Genomic DNA, 17,320 nt, shown 5'->3' with positions numbered 1-17,320 from the left:
GAGCTTTTTTAAAATTTTGAATCCATTATGTTATGGACCAACACAATATTGAAATGTTAAGGAGCAATGCTGAAAGTAATGGTGGTTTACAAAATAGTACCATATGAACATCATTCCTGAGAGGTTTTCAGTCATTCCATTCTGTGAGGTTCTAGTGGCATATCATGGTAGACAGAGGGAGAGAGTGTGACAGTAATCTGTATTCAAAACACAGAGATCATAAAAGCATTATTTTCCATATGTTTAAAATGTGACTGACTGTTCATTAACTTTATCAAGGCCTTCTCGGGGGGGGGGGGGGGGACGACCAAGGGACAGCCAAGCCTTTTGTGTAAGGAGGCCTTGATGTGCACTATTCACTATCTGAGCAGGATAGGCACATGTATTTCCCCAGATACTGACTGAGAGCACAGAGGCTCAATAAAACCCTGGGGAACTTTATCAGAAATGAAGCAACAGGGAATTAGGAACGGAAAGGAAGAAAAATGAACTGGTGTGCCAAAGTGAGACTGAAATATGCCTGTCAAGGGAAATTAGGGTATGCATGTTCATTTATTTCATAAACACACACTAACACACACCTTGGAAGACCAGGGTAAATACGCACATACAGTATTGATCACAGTGTTGACCGGGTTATACCCTTAAATGAGCAGTTTTTTTTTAGAAATACAGAGAAAAGTTGTTAGACATTTAAAAAAATTCTCAATAATTTTTTGTAAAGAAGATTTATGTTACTACACACAAAGAAATAAGTTTATCCTGTCAAAAGGGTTAAGATATCCATAAATTGAGACCGTAATTAAATATCCAGAGGAGAATACTCCTCACCACATCTTCTGATGAAAGCCCTCATTATGCTTCCTTTAAGAAAAGGTTTTTTTAATTAAGGTGACTGAGAATTAACAGAGGGATTCAGAGGAAGGTTGGATGATTAATAATACCTCAAATTTTCTCCATAAGATGGAGCTTCTTCTTTTTTTCAGCTGCTTTCATGTATTAACACTAACATTAAAGATGCTGAGAAGAGCCTTCAATCATCAGTTTAATGAAGAATCCATTTAGCCCTTCCAATTACAATTAGAAAGATCCTTTTTCATTAGAATAAACTAATATGAATAAAACTATGCACAGAAAAAAGGACTATACAATTAAGTGGTCACTTGTTATATTCCAGTTAGCAACAAGTTACACATTGGTCGTCTCCATGTTGCAATGCAGCTGAACTGAGGAAAGAAGAGGCAGCTTAGGGGATGTGCTGGCCTTGAATTTGACACTGCAAAACAAAACCAGTAATATTAAAATTTTACATAATTTTAGAATACTTTTCTTTTCAGTTTTCTGTAGTTATGTCACATTTTGAGGGAATCAGAGGGAATGAAGTGATCATGACTTAAAATGGTACAGTAACTAAATGTGAAAAACACCTCTGGTAAAGAGAAAAAAATGCCTATCTATATTTGTCTGAATAATAATTACAGATACAAATGCCAGTTTGTTCATGTTCTCTTCTAATTTCCAGTCTGCACCACACTTCAAAATCTGCCAGAGGCACGTTCTATTAAACTTACATAATATTAACTATTCTGTGCCCAGATCGCTACCTATGTTAGTGAGGCCTGAACAGAGAAAGCTGTATTTGTAAAAGGGAGTAGACGTTATCAGGTATTTTATGACGCTTCTAATGTATGATCACAGATTTACATTTTCCCTTTAAAACAGAGGATCAGAGGTTATGGATGAGGAGAGTTCTGGAAATATTATAATTCACAAAGGATGCAAAATCAGACTTTGTTGAGTTTACTGCTTAAGCTGAACAAAAAAAATTATACAGTGAAGCTCTATAGCTTAGTCGCAGTAATTTAAGACAATTCAATATACTTTTCAGACATCCCCAAATGTGCAAATTCTTACATTTGCAATTGAGTGCTGTAAACAAAAGACTGGAATACATCTACAAAACTCAAAGATGGATTGAAATAAACCATACCTGTTTCTCTCATGTGATGCATACTGTTTCTACACTGCCAGGGAAAACATTAACAACAGTAGTAACATACTGTTTGCATCAACAGAAACAATGTTTTTTCACTTGTTTTCTCAACACAACAACATTTCTTGGTGTGTCAAGGCAATCACCATCGTGTGCCAGGCAGCCTTGGCAAGCATGCCATACATTCCCAAAGCCTACAGTTAAACAGTAAATTAATATTTTCAAATTGAATAGCATAAAAGTGTCTGCTAGATTAGCCTAGTTTTTATACTAATACTAATTTCTGATATGTTTGAAGGGAATTCTAGTGCATGTATTATATCCCTATTGCACATGGTACATCAGTATGGTGGAATTCAATGGTTATAGAAGTCATTGTTTGAGCTACTTCTCAACATTGGAAAACCAATTGGCATTGCATGATTAGATTTTAAGAGCAAATAGAAAGCTAAGATAATGGTTTGGTTAGCTAAACTAGTAAGTGTGCTTACCAAGGAAAGTACTTTAACTGGGTTCATAAACTTGCTAGGTACAGCGCATGTTGCCAGATTTCTATTGGCAAATATATACCACCAGCTAATTTATTTGCACAAATTTGAGTGAGGGCAAATATAAAGGTTAGCAAAGAGTAGTTGCTGACGCTTATTATGGGCAGCGGTTGGGGACATTGTTGAGTTGATGGCAGTTAGTGGCAGCTGGTGGTTATTTATTAGCTACAGACTTGAATTCAACAAATAAATGTGTTGCATTCAAGTCTGGTCTTCTCGCCCCAAAATTGTTTTAATTCTTAATAAACAACCTTCATGGCATGTCAAGGTAAAACATTTTAGTTTGCTAGGTAGCTAACCTATAAGGCCCTGCAGCACTAGCTCTGCCTGTTACATTCCCTACTTATGAAACAGAAGGGAATTAACACAGAAATCACTGTGCAAAAAAACATTGAAACCAAAACGAGGGAGAACAAATTGGGTTGAAAAATGTGGTCCCTAATCAAGGCATCCCACCATGATTGCCCATTATATTTGCCACAAGAAAAGGCTATACAAAAACATGAGACACTCCAATTTAGGATAGGTGAAAGGATGATGAAAATACATTTTAAGAAATGGGCATGTATTTTTCCCAAAACAATAACGGTTCTCAGTTTCAACATTTCATATGTTATCTTTGTACTGTTTTCATTAAAATATAGGGAGAAATGATTTGCATTACATTCTGTTTTAGCATTTTATCCAGCAAGTTTTTTGGAAACAGGGTCATACATATGTTTTCCATAACTACATATGTACTTCATAAATACATATGTGCTCCATAAATACATGTGCACCCATTTTCTTGCAGATACTATTCATGTTTTTGTGATTCTCTCAGGTTTCCTTGTAGTATTAAGCACACTGACAACTGTTTCATAACAGTAATACAAGTCACCTACAGTGTTTGTACACACCCTAACTCCATTCAATATTTTTAATACTAATATCATTCCATTCAGGAAAAAATGTAACACTGAGATAGGTAGAGAGTGTAAAATCAGCAAGAGATTGAAAAGCACAACAATTGAAAAATATATCTGTTACAGTATGTATAGATAAGAAGGTTCTCATGTGGATTGTGTAAAAGCAGTCACTATTAACAGAGCATTTCACAGGATTAACAGTCACCTAACAACCATTATAACAAGGTACCCATTATTCCCTTTCTCATAACTACATTCAGTGACTTAATAAATGCATGAACAGTAAAGTATTGATTAATACAAACCTCTGCAGGAAATGTGGTTGTTTGAGTCAGTGTTTTTATCAACCTGTCCCCCTATACAGTACATGTGGGTCAGTGTTGGAGGACCACCTGTATCTTTTACTTCCTAGCAGGGGTTAGAGTTTGGCTGTGGAAGGGGTATGTCAATGGTGACCACTGTTCCGAGGCCAGCAGGTAGTCATCACTGCCCATCAGTGTAATGCGGTGCAGCGGGCACACAGACACACACACAACCCCAGTCCAGGCCCACCACGGCACTGTGGAGACACCCTCTGCATGCCCTCTCCATTAATAATGACCAAATCAGAGCACAGCTCTGAGCAACAAAGCTCTAGAATCCTATCTTACAATGAATGAAAATAAATACCTGCTGAAAGGACACATTCATTTCTGGAACTTTTCTCCGCAAGAACAAAGAGTGAACGTACAAATTACCTACATGGTACGATCGATTTCAGGTGCTTAACGGTGAATGTGGGAGAGAAAGAAACTATTAAACTGACAACTATGAGCACTGCTTGCCACAAGAAGTAGGCCGTTAATAAAACAGTTATTTGGAAATGTTTAAGGCAATTTCAGTAGGATGGGTAAAGATTAAAATATGAAACATAAATAGTAGAACAGAGGTTGAAAGCAATGCTTCCTTTGAAGGGTTTATCAATAAGATCACTGGGTCATTGATATGATACAAGGAGCAAGTAATATTGTGTGTAATACAGTACATTAGTATTGTTGAACGTTTGTTGCTGATTGGCTCGAATGAGTAACACACTGCACACCAATGGTCCCTGTGAATCGTATCCACCTTTCACCACATTAGTGTCGGCGATGGTTACAGTTGCAAAACGTCATTTGTTTGAATCATTCTATATTTATATAGAACTTTAGAACAAATGGACATTACACCCGTGACTGTGGTAACCTAAACATGAGATAAAATGAATGAATGAATAAAACATGAATATAAGTCATTTCTACTAGTAAATGGTTGCTTAAGTTGTTTGTTGGTTTATCCTATAAATAAATACCTGCTGGCTTTTAAAATTCTTTTGCTAGTCATTTCCATACTTTTCCTGTGAGACAATTTGACTTTATTTCATGTCGCTCTTATTCAGTTTTGGCAAGTTCCACATATGTAACTTTCCTGTGTCTGTTGGCAGTCTGTGTGTTTTATTCAGATTGGTAGAAGAAATAACAGGAATCTCTTTCCGCCATTTGTGCTTTGGATAACTGCTGCCAAGAAGCTCAAAAGTTAAGCAGGGATATTCCTCCTCTATCTGGCTTGTGGTAGGCTGACTGGTGTGAACAGCTGTGGAAAAATGTTTGTGGAAAAAGCAAACAATATGTAGTCTAGTCTTATTTGAAAATGTATTGGTTTTGTTGCCTATTATGTCAGGATTAGTTGTCACGTATATGTATCTCAAGCCATTATGGCAACGAAACATTTAGAATGAACTGCTGGGTCACGTCTGAAGTTACTGAGCAAATACACATAATTGGGTTGTGTATTTAGCAACCAAACATGAGAAAATATAAATTATACTATGGAAAACATATAAGATGTTTGCATATATGTATACCATAGTATAAGAAGGATAAACACCTTTGTTCTACACATTACCTTGAAAGAAATGGATTTGTCTATGCTTCGACCCGTCACATCATCCATTATTTGTAAGGTAATGTGCAGGTAATGTACAAGGTTGGTGTGTTTCTTATGGTCTGTTAATTACCAATAAACTAGAAGCACAGCAGGAGTAGTAATGAAGTCTAGGTTTTTGTAAGCAAACCTTAATTAGACCCATAATGTAATAGCCTAAGTATTAAGCCAGACTTCACCTTAGATTCAAGAAACAGACACTGCATCATATCTACCCCTTACCATTTCCTACTGTAGTTTATTTCATTCTTTCAAGAGTAATCCACCAGCCCTCCATGCTAATACAATTACCGACCATTGGGGAAGGACTGGCACAGTATACAATTACATTAATTCTGCTGTTTGTGTCACAGTCATTTTCATTAATGGAAATATCCTCAAACACAGCTTCTGAAGGTAAGAGCCTCCTGTCTGTCTCCTGGCAACCAGGTAGCCCATAACCCCTCTAGAGTGATACCACACATTTTTGGAAACCATCTAAGAATTAAAATCCCTCAAAATAAGAAAATCATAGTGTAAAGACTGCTGTAAGGATAATGCACCCAACTGAAAAGTCATTACTCTAAAAGGGTAAACATGTGCAGCTATTGTTGAATGATAACATGTCTAAAATACTGTGTATATATTTTTGGTAAGAAATATTTTTAAATGCTTTTTGAAACAGGTGGCTGAAACTTAAGACATCAACATGTGCTTTACGTAGTGAAGGAGGGGAGGATTTGGGAAAGACTGCATGTAAAGCACAGCATCTTCATGACAGTAATACCCATGTCATTACAAATAACAGCAGTTGATTTAACTTCTCATAATCTGTCATGATGTTATCTTAACACCATAAGAAACGATCATTTTGTGAATGTTATGATCGCCACAAAAAAGGACCATTACCCACAGAACACAAGGCAAGCAATTTCAATGCACATAGTTGTTAATGTTATGTTTATCCAGGAATTGCCATATTGGGATTATTTTCATTGCACCCACAGTGATGTCAGGCATGCATCTATCACAGTGCTTGGCTGATGATAACAGGGTTGAATTCAACTGCCAATTTTAGTAGTAGGACAAGACACCTGGTTTACACTTTACCTGACTATAATTCACATTTGGTTAATTATTACAATAAGGTGCTTTTCCCAGCTCCTGAAATCTGCACCTGAATTCATCCCAGTCATCAGCAACAGAGCATTGGAGCAGTTGTACGTTAGACATGAACGTGTGCCCAATAATAATAATGTCCCCAAATAATAATAAAGTCCTATACGAGAGACATTGAGAAAACAGAAATGTTTTTTGCTCTATTGCATGCTTCATACTTTCTGATTATTTCTGGTAGAGCAAATGATTCCAGTAATTTTTTGTGTTCAGATTACATGAAATGCTTCACTGCCCAACCGTGGAAATATAAATTTTACATTATACAAAAGACATAATCACCCCAACACATCAATCAGAAATAAATGCAATAACAGTGATAATGAAATGCCTAAACACACAGAACATGATATGGAGTGCCCAGACTTCTAAATGTTCAAAATCAAGAGAACCTGTATTCTGTTGCCAGAGCAGGCATATTGAAGTGTTTTAGTAGTGTCCGTTAACTTTAGATTAGTTAACTCTAACACTGGTTGTCTTTCATTAAATTGGCTAAATGGTCAACAAATGTACCTATTCATTTTGTCAATACAAATTTCCTCCATGTTGCATATTTCAGTGATGCTAAAAAACAAATGCTGTTCTTGTTGGAATCTAGTTGGAGTCATCCTCTTCATCCCAAATTGACACCAGCTCGGAAATTCACGTGAGCTAATGTTTACCTTACCTTAGATAAACTAGAAAACTGGCTGCCAAAACGTATGTCAGGGAGTCCTGATTTGATTATTGGGTTATGATGCAAGGGTCTGTGTACATAACCCAGTTGATCGTCGCCAGCAAAGGTCAAATAAGCCCTGTTTCTCTGTGCATTCCAATTATACCAGAACAATGTCACAAAAATGGTGCAATGTATGTTTACATAACTGCAATCCAAACACAAATCATAATGGAAAAAGAAAACGTACAAAAATTCATCAGCTTCGAATTTGTCCAATTTACACGTTGCAATTAAATATGAAACTACAATAAAATATTAGGAGTTGATTTGATGCCAAACACGTTGTTTTCAACCAGAACAATTTCTGTTTCATATCAATGGTATGTACAATGTACTTGTATGCTTAGCATCCGTTTGAAAGTATACTGAGTGGCACAAAATCACGTTTTCCACAGAGAACAGACTTGACCTCCATATGCCTCCTTCTATGCTGTAGTGCAGCCAGCATAAAGGTCTGAGTCTATGACGTATGATCAGTATTTCCATGTACCCCACACATTAGGTTGGCCATGACAGTTCAACTACAGGGTTGATGAGGAATAGCATTCCATTAATCACTGGAGACCATTGCGTACACTTTTAATAGAAAATATTGATTGTCCATTTTCTTTTGTGCAAAGCCAATTCTTTCTGAAAGATGGCTCCAGATATAATGAGCAATGAAAAGCTAGTCACTATGTCACAGTTGAGGTGAACTTTTAATTAAGGTGTTCTGCACCAAGCAAGATCTGGCAATACTTTTTTGGATGGTCAATCAATAGATGCTTTATTGGTAATCTACAGACTATCATTAACATTTCAATTAACTATCTACAAACACTCTAAACGTGACACAAACTTAAACTTAGCAAACATGTACTTTGTTTTTTGTTAGTTTATTGAGATTATGAATATCTGCAGAGCATCTAAAGTACAGATCTTTTCTATCCAAATAAAGTGTAACCCAATATCTGAAATGTCTGAAAAACACTGGAAACAGCTGGCGCTGGTTCATTTCACATGCCATTACCTTTAACTGACACCAGTACAATAAAGCCAGCCTCCTGGGGAGATAATAAGGTGGTCTGCATGTGGGAGAGAGTCTCTCCTTCATCAGTTTATCAGCATATCTGACAAGTACCCAATAAGAGCTCTGGGTCAACGAGTTAAACAGCCTGTGTCTCCAGTTAGAATTTCAACCACTCACATCACGAGACCCACATTTCACTGAAATGTTAAAAGAATATAGTGCATTTTAATAATAGTTATAAAAATGTAATACACTGCTAGAGAGGGATGTATTACCCAATGTTTAATACAGCTTTTAAGGTTTAGCTTATTTTGTATTTACCTTTCATGTGTCATTTTTGGGAGGAAACTACCGGTCTCGTTATATAAATATGATGTGATTTGGTTTGGTTTGGTCTGATATTAGGTGAGAGAGGGGAAGTTCAACTATATTTGATTACTTGGATCTTTTTAACTTGTTTAGTCATGATAATATTATTTAGTAATGCCAGGATCCTTTATCAGCAAAACAGAAGCTTCCTTAAGCTGTATTTTGTCTGAAGGCCCATGGGGTCAAATTTCGATGATAATCCATTCTTTACTTTTTACCCAGCCAGGATTTAGCATCATTAGCTTAATTCAAATTCATAAATTAAACCGTCACACCCGATTAATAAAATGCAGAACTAACTCCAAAGCATTTCCAACCCTTCCAAAGCACTTTCAAAGACAGACAATCAGCACCAATGTGCTGCAGTGATGAAGCATGAATAAATGGATGGTTTTATTGGTAAGTAATGGTTTGGCACTTGGAACTACAGTGGGGCAAAAATGTATTTAGTCAGCCACCATTTGTGCAAGTTATCCCACTAAAAAGATGAGAGAGGCCTGTAATTTTCATCATAGGTACACTTCAACTATGAGAGACAAAATGAGAAAAAGAAATCCAGAAAATCACATTGTAGGATTTTTAATGAATTTATTGGTAAATTATGGTGGAAAATAAGTATTTGGTCAATAACAAAAGTTAATCTCAATACTTTGTTATATACCCTTTGTTCGCAATGACAGCGGTCAAATGTTTTCTGTAAGTCTTCACAAGGTTTTCACACACTGTTGCTGGTATTTTGGTCCATTCTTCCATGCAGATCTCCTCTAGAGCAATGATGTTTTGGGGCGGTCGCTGGGTACCACAGACTTTCAACTCCCTCACGATACACGGCCCCATTCGTTCTTTCCTTTACACAGATCAGTCGTCCTGGTCCCTTTGCAGAAAAACAGCCCCAAAGCATGATGTTTCCATCTTCACAGCATGCAACTCAGCATTCTTCCTCCTCCAAACATGACAAGTTGAGTTTTTACCAAAAACTTCTATTTAGGTTTCATCTGACCATATGACATTTTCCCAATCCTCTTCTGGACCATCCAAATGCTCTCTAGCAAACCTCAGACAGGCCTGGACATGTACTGGCTTAAGCAGGGGGACACGTCTTGCACTGCAGGATTTGAGTCCCTGGCGGCCTAGTGTGTTACTGATGGTAGCCTTTGTTACTTTGGTCCCAACTCTCTGCAAGTCATTCATTAGGTCCCCCCGTGTGGTTCTGGGATTTTTGCTCACCGTTCTTGTGATCATTTTGACCTCACGGGGTGAGATCATGTGTGGAGCTCTGGATCGAGGGAGATTATCAGTGGTCTTGTATGTCTTCCATTGTCTTATAATTGCTCCCACAGTTGATTTCTTCAGACCAAACTGCTTACCTATTGCAGATTCAGTCTTCCCAGCCTGGTGCCGGTCTACAATTGTGTTTCTGGTGTCCTTTGACAGCTCTTTGGTCTTGGCCATAGTGGAGTTTGGAGTGTGACTGTTTGAGGTTGTGGACAGGTATCTTTTATACTGATAACAAGTTCAAACAGGTGCCATTAATACAGGTAATGAGTGGAGGACAGAGGAGCCTCTTAAAGAAGTTGTTACAGGTCTGTGAGAGCCAAAAATCTTGCTTGTTTGTAGTTGACCAAATACTTATTTTACAGAGGAATTTAACAATAAATTAATAAAAAATCCTACAATGTGATTTTCTGGATTTTCTTTTCTCTTTTTGTCTCTCATAGTTGAAGTGTACCTATGATGAAAATTACAGGCCTCTCTCATCTTTTTAAGTGGGGGAACTTGCACAATTGGTGGCTGACTAAATACTTTTTTGCCCCACTGTAGATCTACACGCGTTGGGTTCCAGAATAAAAAAATTCCTTCAATCAGGTGGTTCTCAGGAAACGACCCAGCCCAGTCCGGGAGCATCTCCACAAAAAACACACCCCATGCAAGACTTTAGTCTGTAGGCTTTGACATCAGATGGGCGGGTTTTGGTTTCCAAAGGAGGCGACTAAATCTGGCCACTCTTGAAGTCAGAGGGGATGCAGCAAATTCTCAGGGAATGTGTTAATGCTGAACTTAAGGAACTGGGGAAGTCCTCCAGAGATGGTCTGGAGGGGGAAGGGGATGGGGATGAGGGGCAGGTTGTCGGTGAATGGACCTCACCGTTCACAGGATTTTATCGGAAAAGAGCAGGGGAAAAAAGGTTGACAAGTTCTGTGTTTGGGACCGGTGGACTCAACTGGCTGAATGAGCTGCAAATGTTATCAACCATTTTTTCAAAGTGGTTGACAGAGTCATCCATAAATACGGACAATGGAAGGGAGTGTTAAGGAACGAAGAAAATAGTTTTTCTGGGCTTAGAGTAAAAAGACGTATATTTGGACCAATAAAAGGTATCTTTAAGAGGAGAAGTCAGTGAGGAGGCAGAGAAAGGATGACAGGTCATACAGACGTATTTGTTTCCTACATCTTTTGCTACACACCAATCACGTGGGTGTGTTGATACCTTTGTAAAATGATGTAGGAGAACATGAATACAACAGTAATTAATCAAGCAGTGTAACCAGGGCAGGTCAGCGCTGGTTGCACATAATAAGCATGTGGTATTTGCCCTGTTACAAGCACTCTAATGGATCATATACTATCTCACAATTATGTATGAATTTATTATAAACTGGCTGTAGTCCACAAAGTTGTATGTAACTCTGCAATGAGGGGGGTGGAACATTATGAAGAATTTTGACAGACAGTCGACAAGTAGCAATTATGTGTGTAAGTAACTATTTTGGAAAACACGATTATGTTAATTACAAATATATCAGCAGTGTTATTACGTGCAATATCAACATATCCCAGTGATATTGGTCCTTAATTAACTCACAATTATGTTCAATGTGAATTATGAGAAGGGATTTTTTACCCACCATCGGAAACTTGCCGCTAGGAGCATTTATGTATGCATTCATAGTTATGTAAATTGGGTTACTGCTAGGGTGTTGTGGTCAGGCATGGTGGGCGACCGTTTCCGCAACCGACTTTTAGTCAAGTTTGATCCCATTGAGAGGTGAGTAATTTTTTGATGGGAAATTGTGTTGTTGAGACAGGCATTGTTTTGTTTTTGTAGCCTTACCCTTAGCCTTGATCCTAATCCTAACACTAACCTCAGTACCGTGACACCTAACCTTAACCAAAAGCTAACATTAACCATTAACCATAAATGTTATTCATAATTAGGCATTTTTTATTTTGAATTAATTAAGTGAAACTTTAAAAAGCAACGTAATAGAATTCAAATGCATTCAAACCAATTCTCCCCTCCAATCTGTAAGTATCAATTTCACTTTTGGTCAACCAACTTATCAAAAGCTTTAAAAACAAAAATTTTCAGAAAGTATACAGCTTTTAAAAATATTTAGATGGTACTGTCATGTTACGGTGAGCAGCAGCACCACCGTTCCGTACATTCTCACTTCCCATCACTTATGAACACATCCCGGACTTGATTTGTGTCACATGTCTTTAATCATGCACACCAGGTCCCTATCACATCATTTGTAAGTGTGTAAATGTTTCCCCTTTGTTCCCCGATCATTGTTATTGTTGGATGTCGTCGTGTGTGTTGCCGTTTGAACTTAAGTTTCTTTAGAGCCGTGGTGTACTGTTGTTTTGCTGCTTTAGTCAGCCCTTTTCTTTCATTGTGTTTTGTTTGTGCTGGGTGTTTGTTTAATTAAAGAACTACACCGACTACCTCTGCCTGCACCTGGTTCTTTGCTCCCGCAACACCACACTGATTTGCATTTTAATGAGTGAAATAAATATTTGATCCACTCTCAATCAGAGACTTCTGGCTCCCAGGGGTCTTTTATACAGGTCTCTTAAAGGGAGTGCTCCTAATCTCAGCTTGTTACCTGTAAAAAAGACACCTGTCCACAGAAGCAATCAATCAGATTCCAAACTCTCTACCACGGCCAAGATCAAAGAGCTGTCAAAGGATGTCAGGGACAAGATTGTAGACCTACACAAAGCTGGAATGGGCTACAAGACCATCGCCAAGCAGCTTGGTGAGAAGGTGACAACAGTTGGTGCGATTATTCGCAAATGGAAGAAACACAAAAGAACTGTCAATCTCCCTCAGTCTGGGGCTCCATGCAAGATCTCACCTCGTGGAGTTGCAATGATCATGAAAACAGTGAGGAATCAGTCCAAAACTACACAGGAGGATTTTGTCAATGATCTCAAGACAGCTGGGACCATAATCACCAAGAAAACAATTGGTAACCCTACTCAAGAAAGCACATGTACAGGCCTGTCTGAAGTTTGCCAATGAACACCTGAATGATTCAGAGGAGAACTAGGTGAAAGTATTGTGAAAGTGTTGTGGTCAGACAAGACCAAAATCGAGCTCTTTGGCATCAACTCAACTCGCCGTGTTTGGAGGAGGAGGAATGCTGCCTATGACCCCAAGAACACCATCCTCACTGTCAAACATGGAGGTGGAAACATTATGCTTAGGGGGTCTTAGGGGGTCTTAGGGGGACAGGACAACTTCACCGCATCAAAGGGATGATGGACGGGGTCATGCACTGTCAAATCTTGGGTGAGAACCTCCTTCCCTCAGCTAGGGCATTGAAAATGGGTCGTGGATGGGAATTCCAGCATGTCAATGACCCAAAAAACACGGCCAAGGCAAACAAAGGAGTGGCTCAAGAAGAAGCACATTAAGGTCCTGGAGTGGCCTAGCCAGACCTATAGAAAATCCTATAGAAATCTGCCAAACTTCAGCCTCGAAACCTTAGTGACTTGGAGAAGATCTGCAAAGTTGAGTGGGACAAAATCCCTCCTAAGATGTGTGCAAACCTGGTGGCCAGCTACAAGAAACGTCTGACCTCTGTGATTGCGAACAAGGGTTTTGACACCAAGTACTAAGTCATGTTTTGCAGAGGGGTCGAATACTTATTTCCCTCATTAAAATGCAAATCAATTTATAACTTTTTACATGCGTTTTTCAGGATTTTTTTTTTTGTTATTCTGTCCATCACTGTTCAAATGAACCTAACATTAAAATTATAGACTGATAATTTCTTTGTCAGTGGACAAATGTGCAGGGGATCAAATAATTACTGTAACATTTTTACATATTGCCCCTATAAGTCAGGGCGGTTAAAGTACATGTATACATTTCAGACATTTGCAGTTGCTCTCCTTTGATTTGACAGTACAATCGCCTTTAACAATAGGCTTTCTCACTGTTTTCATGCGTCCAGAAAGATCATCGGTTTGGAGTAACCCATTCTATGTTAAAAACAGCAACGATCTCAGTAGGAGAAATCTCCGGCAGCATCTCTATAGTCTGTCCTCATCTTGTATTCAGCCCTAGTCTGAAGCTAATCAGGGGGGACTGGAGTGCTATTAATTATGTTTGCCAAATGACTCTAACCCAACCCCCCTCCTGTTATTAGAAAGCCTGTGGCATGGAGTTTTGCCCAAGCCCCACCCTGCCTGCCCATCCAGAAACCTTTATTCTCAAAGCTAACATTGTGGATCTGGATCATGTTCTGTCAATATGCTATTTTACAAACACATTCATGTTTCTCTAACCGACGTCTGATTATCATGGTGATGTAGCCTATGTCTCATATGTCTGAAGCACTAACACAAAAATAATAACAGCAAACATTTACCTTCCATGCATAGACCAAGCACACCTTTCTGTATTATGTAAAAGAAAACAACTTACTATTGGTTTAACCCACTTCGTGGGGATTATATTGTGGCTGATATAGTAATGGTCACTATTCACTGATGCCCTTACAGCTGCGATCCCACTCTTGACACTCATGACAAGCGGAGGGACCGAGAAATGAACCCAGGTCTGTGAAAGCCAAACACCCTATGCATCACATCAATTGGCTTACGTTAATCATAACAGGTCTCTACAACATCTAATATACTGTGTATTATGATGACTGCTATATGTTATGGTGTGGTTTTGGCCTACTGATTTCTCCCCACATCCTGGCATTCTGATCAAAACAGGAAGGTGGTTTGGAATTTATGGCTGGGGCTGTATATTGTCCTTTTCTGGTTGCAAATAATCAACTTAGTTCAGTCATTGTTTTTTCATGTAAGTAAATATAGTAATGGGAATAATTTTACCATTTATACTGCTATGAACAATATGTTCTATAACAAAATAATAACTGATTTTAAAACATGTTGTTAAGAACCAAAAGTGGAATGTAAAGCGTGAATTACTAGGCCTACCTGATCTGTTGCTGCAGATACTGATGCTTGGATAAATGTTGTGTAGAGTTCAGTATCAAACTACTGAAGTTCGTCAGATGAACTTGTTGCTGGGGAGTGGAAAACTGCCAAGTGGATGACTCATCTGCCAAAGGGGTACTGAAATACCAATGTCTACAAAACCTCTCAACTACTAGATTGGCCAATGTAAAAAATGCATATACAGATGTGGCCAAATGTATTGGCACCCTTGCACGTTCTTCAACTCTCAAAATGTTCTCAAAATATAAGATGAAATAAACCAAGGTATCTGGTCTCCACTATTCTTCATTTAATTGTTAATATTACAGAGCATTAGTTTTTTATTCAGAACTGGCTATAATCCTTTAAAATAAGAAAATAATATGGCATTGACAAAAATGTTTATACCCTAGACCCATAAATGTTTATACCCTAGACCCATGCCCAAGTGCTGTTTTCAGATCTCTCCACAAGTCTTCATAATGCTTTAGATCTGAATTCATTGCTGGCCACTTCAGAAAAGTCTAACATTGTCTCTACAGGGCCACTAATATCCGCGTTGTCAGGTTTTGTCTTGATGACAACATGGCATCATCCAGCTAGCTTGGAACGGACCATGAGAATTGCCATCCCTACTCCGTCAGAACTGGGTTTATGTCCTTGGTGCCCCTTGACCATCACATTACAGTGCTAAACACTTTCTGTTGTCTTTCTACATTTGTTTTGTGTGCTAATTTTCTATCCCCTTCTTCTATGTATATTTCTTTGTTTTGTTTTAGAAATTATATTTACAAAAAAAAATGTTTTGCCTTTTAAATAAAGTATTTTTTTTATAAACTTGATCCAGTGCTGCAGAGAACTGTTGATAAAACTAGTTTTTTTACATCACTCTGTTTACCAGTTTTCTGCATCAGCAAATCAGGAATCACTCTTAAAGTGGTGCTCAGTGATGAAGTGTGATTATACAATGTCAGTGTAAAAAAGAAGAAAGGAAGGAAAAAAGGAATAGCAGTAAAGCTCTGAAATGTCAAGGTACATTAAATAAATAAAATGTGGGAGAGGGAGGAGGAGGGGTGAATAATGGTTGAATGCCTAAGTCTGGGGCGTATTGGGTAGAAACAAGCAATTTTCCATCTTGCTATCAAGAAAATCGATGGAAGACTTACAACCACTTCTGAAAGAAACTTATTGGTTCTTTTCCCTCTCCACATTCCAGTCAAGCTAGCCCACAGCTGTACACGACTACCCACAGTACCTTATGACACACAGAAAAGTGATTTAAAGACAACATGAAAACACAAAAAAATGAACATAAAGACCCAGGTTCTGTGTGGGCTCAAGGCTTCAATGCAAGAATACACACAAAACCAACCGATACAATTTTGTTATGAGTATAGCAAAAAATAATATACTGAATGAATAAATTGTTACTTGGTGATATTAGGTTGAGATTCATCCTTTATGATGTCAATCATTCATTCAAGGGAGAACAGTAGTCTGGGCTTGGTTTAGCTCTAATGCTCAAAGGTATGAATAAAGTGGTTTAAAAATGTATGATATAGAACAGGGGTGGGCAGTCATTTTGGCTTTTTTTCCAACAGGTTTCATAAAAGGAAAACAGCTGTATTTTGAAAAAAATTACATAGCTATTTCAACATACTTTAAAAATAATCTACGTTAAGATAGCCTTGCGTTTTTTTAATGTATTCTAAAATTATTATTTCCATAATAAAACAAGTATTTATTTAATTGTAACATAATTGGGGGGATGTATAATTTATGAAGTTGCTTCAACAGTGATTGAATGGGCTACATCTCAAATAAAGGAAAATGTCCAATTAAATGCTAAAGTCAACATCAAATGCTAAATCTGGAGAACATACACCCTACAATAACACTCTACAAAAGATGGGAATTATTCAAGCACAGCTGAGCATGCAAACACAACGGTTCAGTTGTGCTATAAGGAACCAGCAATTAATGAGTGCAAATAAAACATTTTGGGAATTAATAATTGCAATGAAAAATGTGGCTTGAAACTGGACAATGTTGACTGATGTTTTACATGGGGACAAATCTGATTGTTCTGATTAATGACATCCTGCTGTTTGATGGCAGCATAAACCAACACCTAATAAATGGAAATCCATTCACTGGGTTCCCTGAAGAAAATCCATGAATTGGTGCATTTAACACAGCCAAGGTCCATCCATGACGTCCACATTGCAAATCAATTACATCCACGTTGTTAATAAATTCCAGTGGCAGGGTACTGGGGGAGAAGTACAACTGAAAGACAGAGACTCAGTGAAACACCAACAGTTCACAGTCGCAACTATTAAGCAGAGATAGAGTTAGACATACTTCTCCATTCAGGGGAACATGAGGAGTGGTTTTACTAGTTGGCTAATG

The 17,320-nt window shown here is 38.0% G+C and overlaps 1 protein-coding gene across 2 annotated transcripts in view; it reads right to left on the bottom strand.

Annotated features, from left to right (window-relative positions):
* Positions 1-1,092: 1,092 nt before the first annotated feature.
* The window catches only part of doc2b (double C2-like domains, beta), an 88,571-nt gene continuing 72,343 nt past the window's right edge, over positions 1,093-17,320 (bottom strand). Inside the window, exon 10 of one of the 2 annotated variants that reach the window (XM_020048581.1) lies at positions 1,093-1,276. In XM_020048581.1, coding sequence (XP_019904140.1) covers positions 1,167-1,276 — 110 coding nt within the window. In that variant the 3' untranslated portion in view covers positions 1,093-1,166. Of the gene's footprint in view, positions 1,277-17,086; positions 17,198-17,320 lie in introns of those variants that run through there. The other variant, XM_020048582.1, reaches the window with a different exon arrangement.

The sequence above is a fragment of the Esox lucius genome, chromosome 7 (genome assembly GCF_011004845.1).
Source record: "Esox lucius isolate fEsoLuc1 chromosome 7, fEsoLuc1.pri, whole genome shotgun sequence".
Classification (NCBI taxonomy): domain Eukaryota; kingdom Metazoa; phylum Chordata; class Actinopteri; order Esociformes; family Esocidae; genus Esox; species Esox lucius.
Note: the sequence above shows the minus strand (reverse complement) of the source record. Positions and strands in the feature narration are given on the sequence as shown.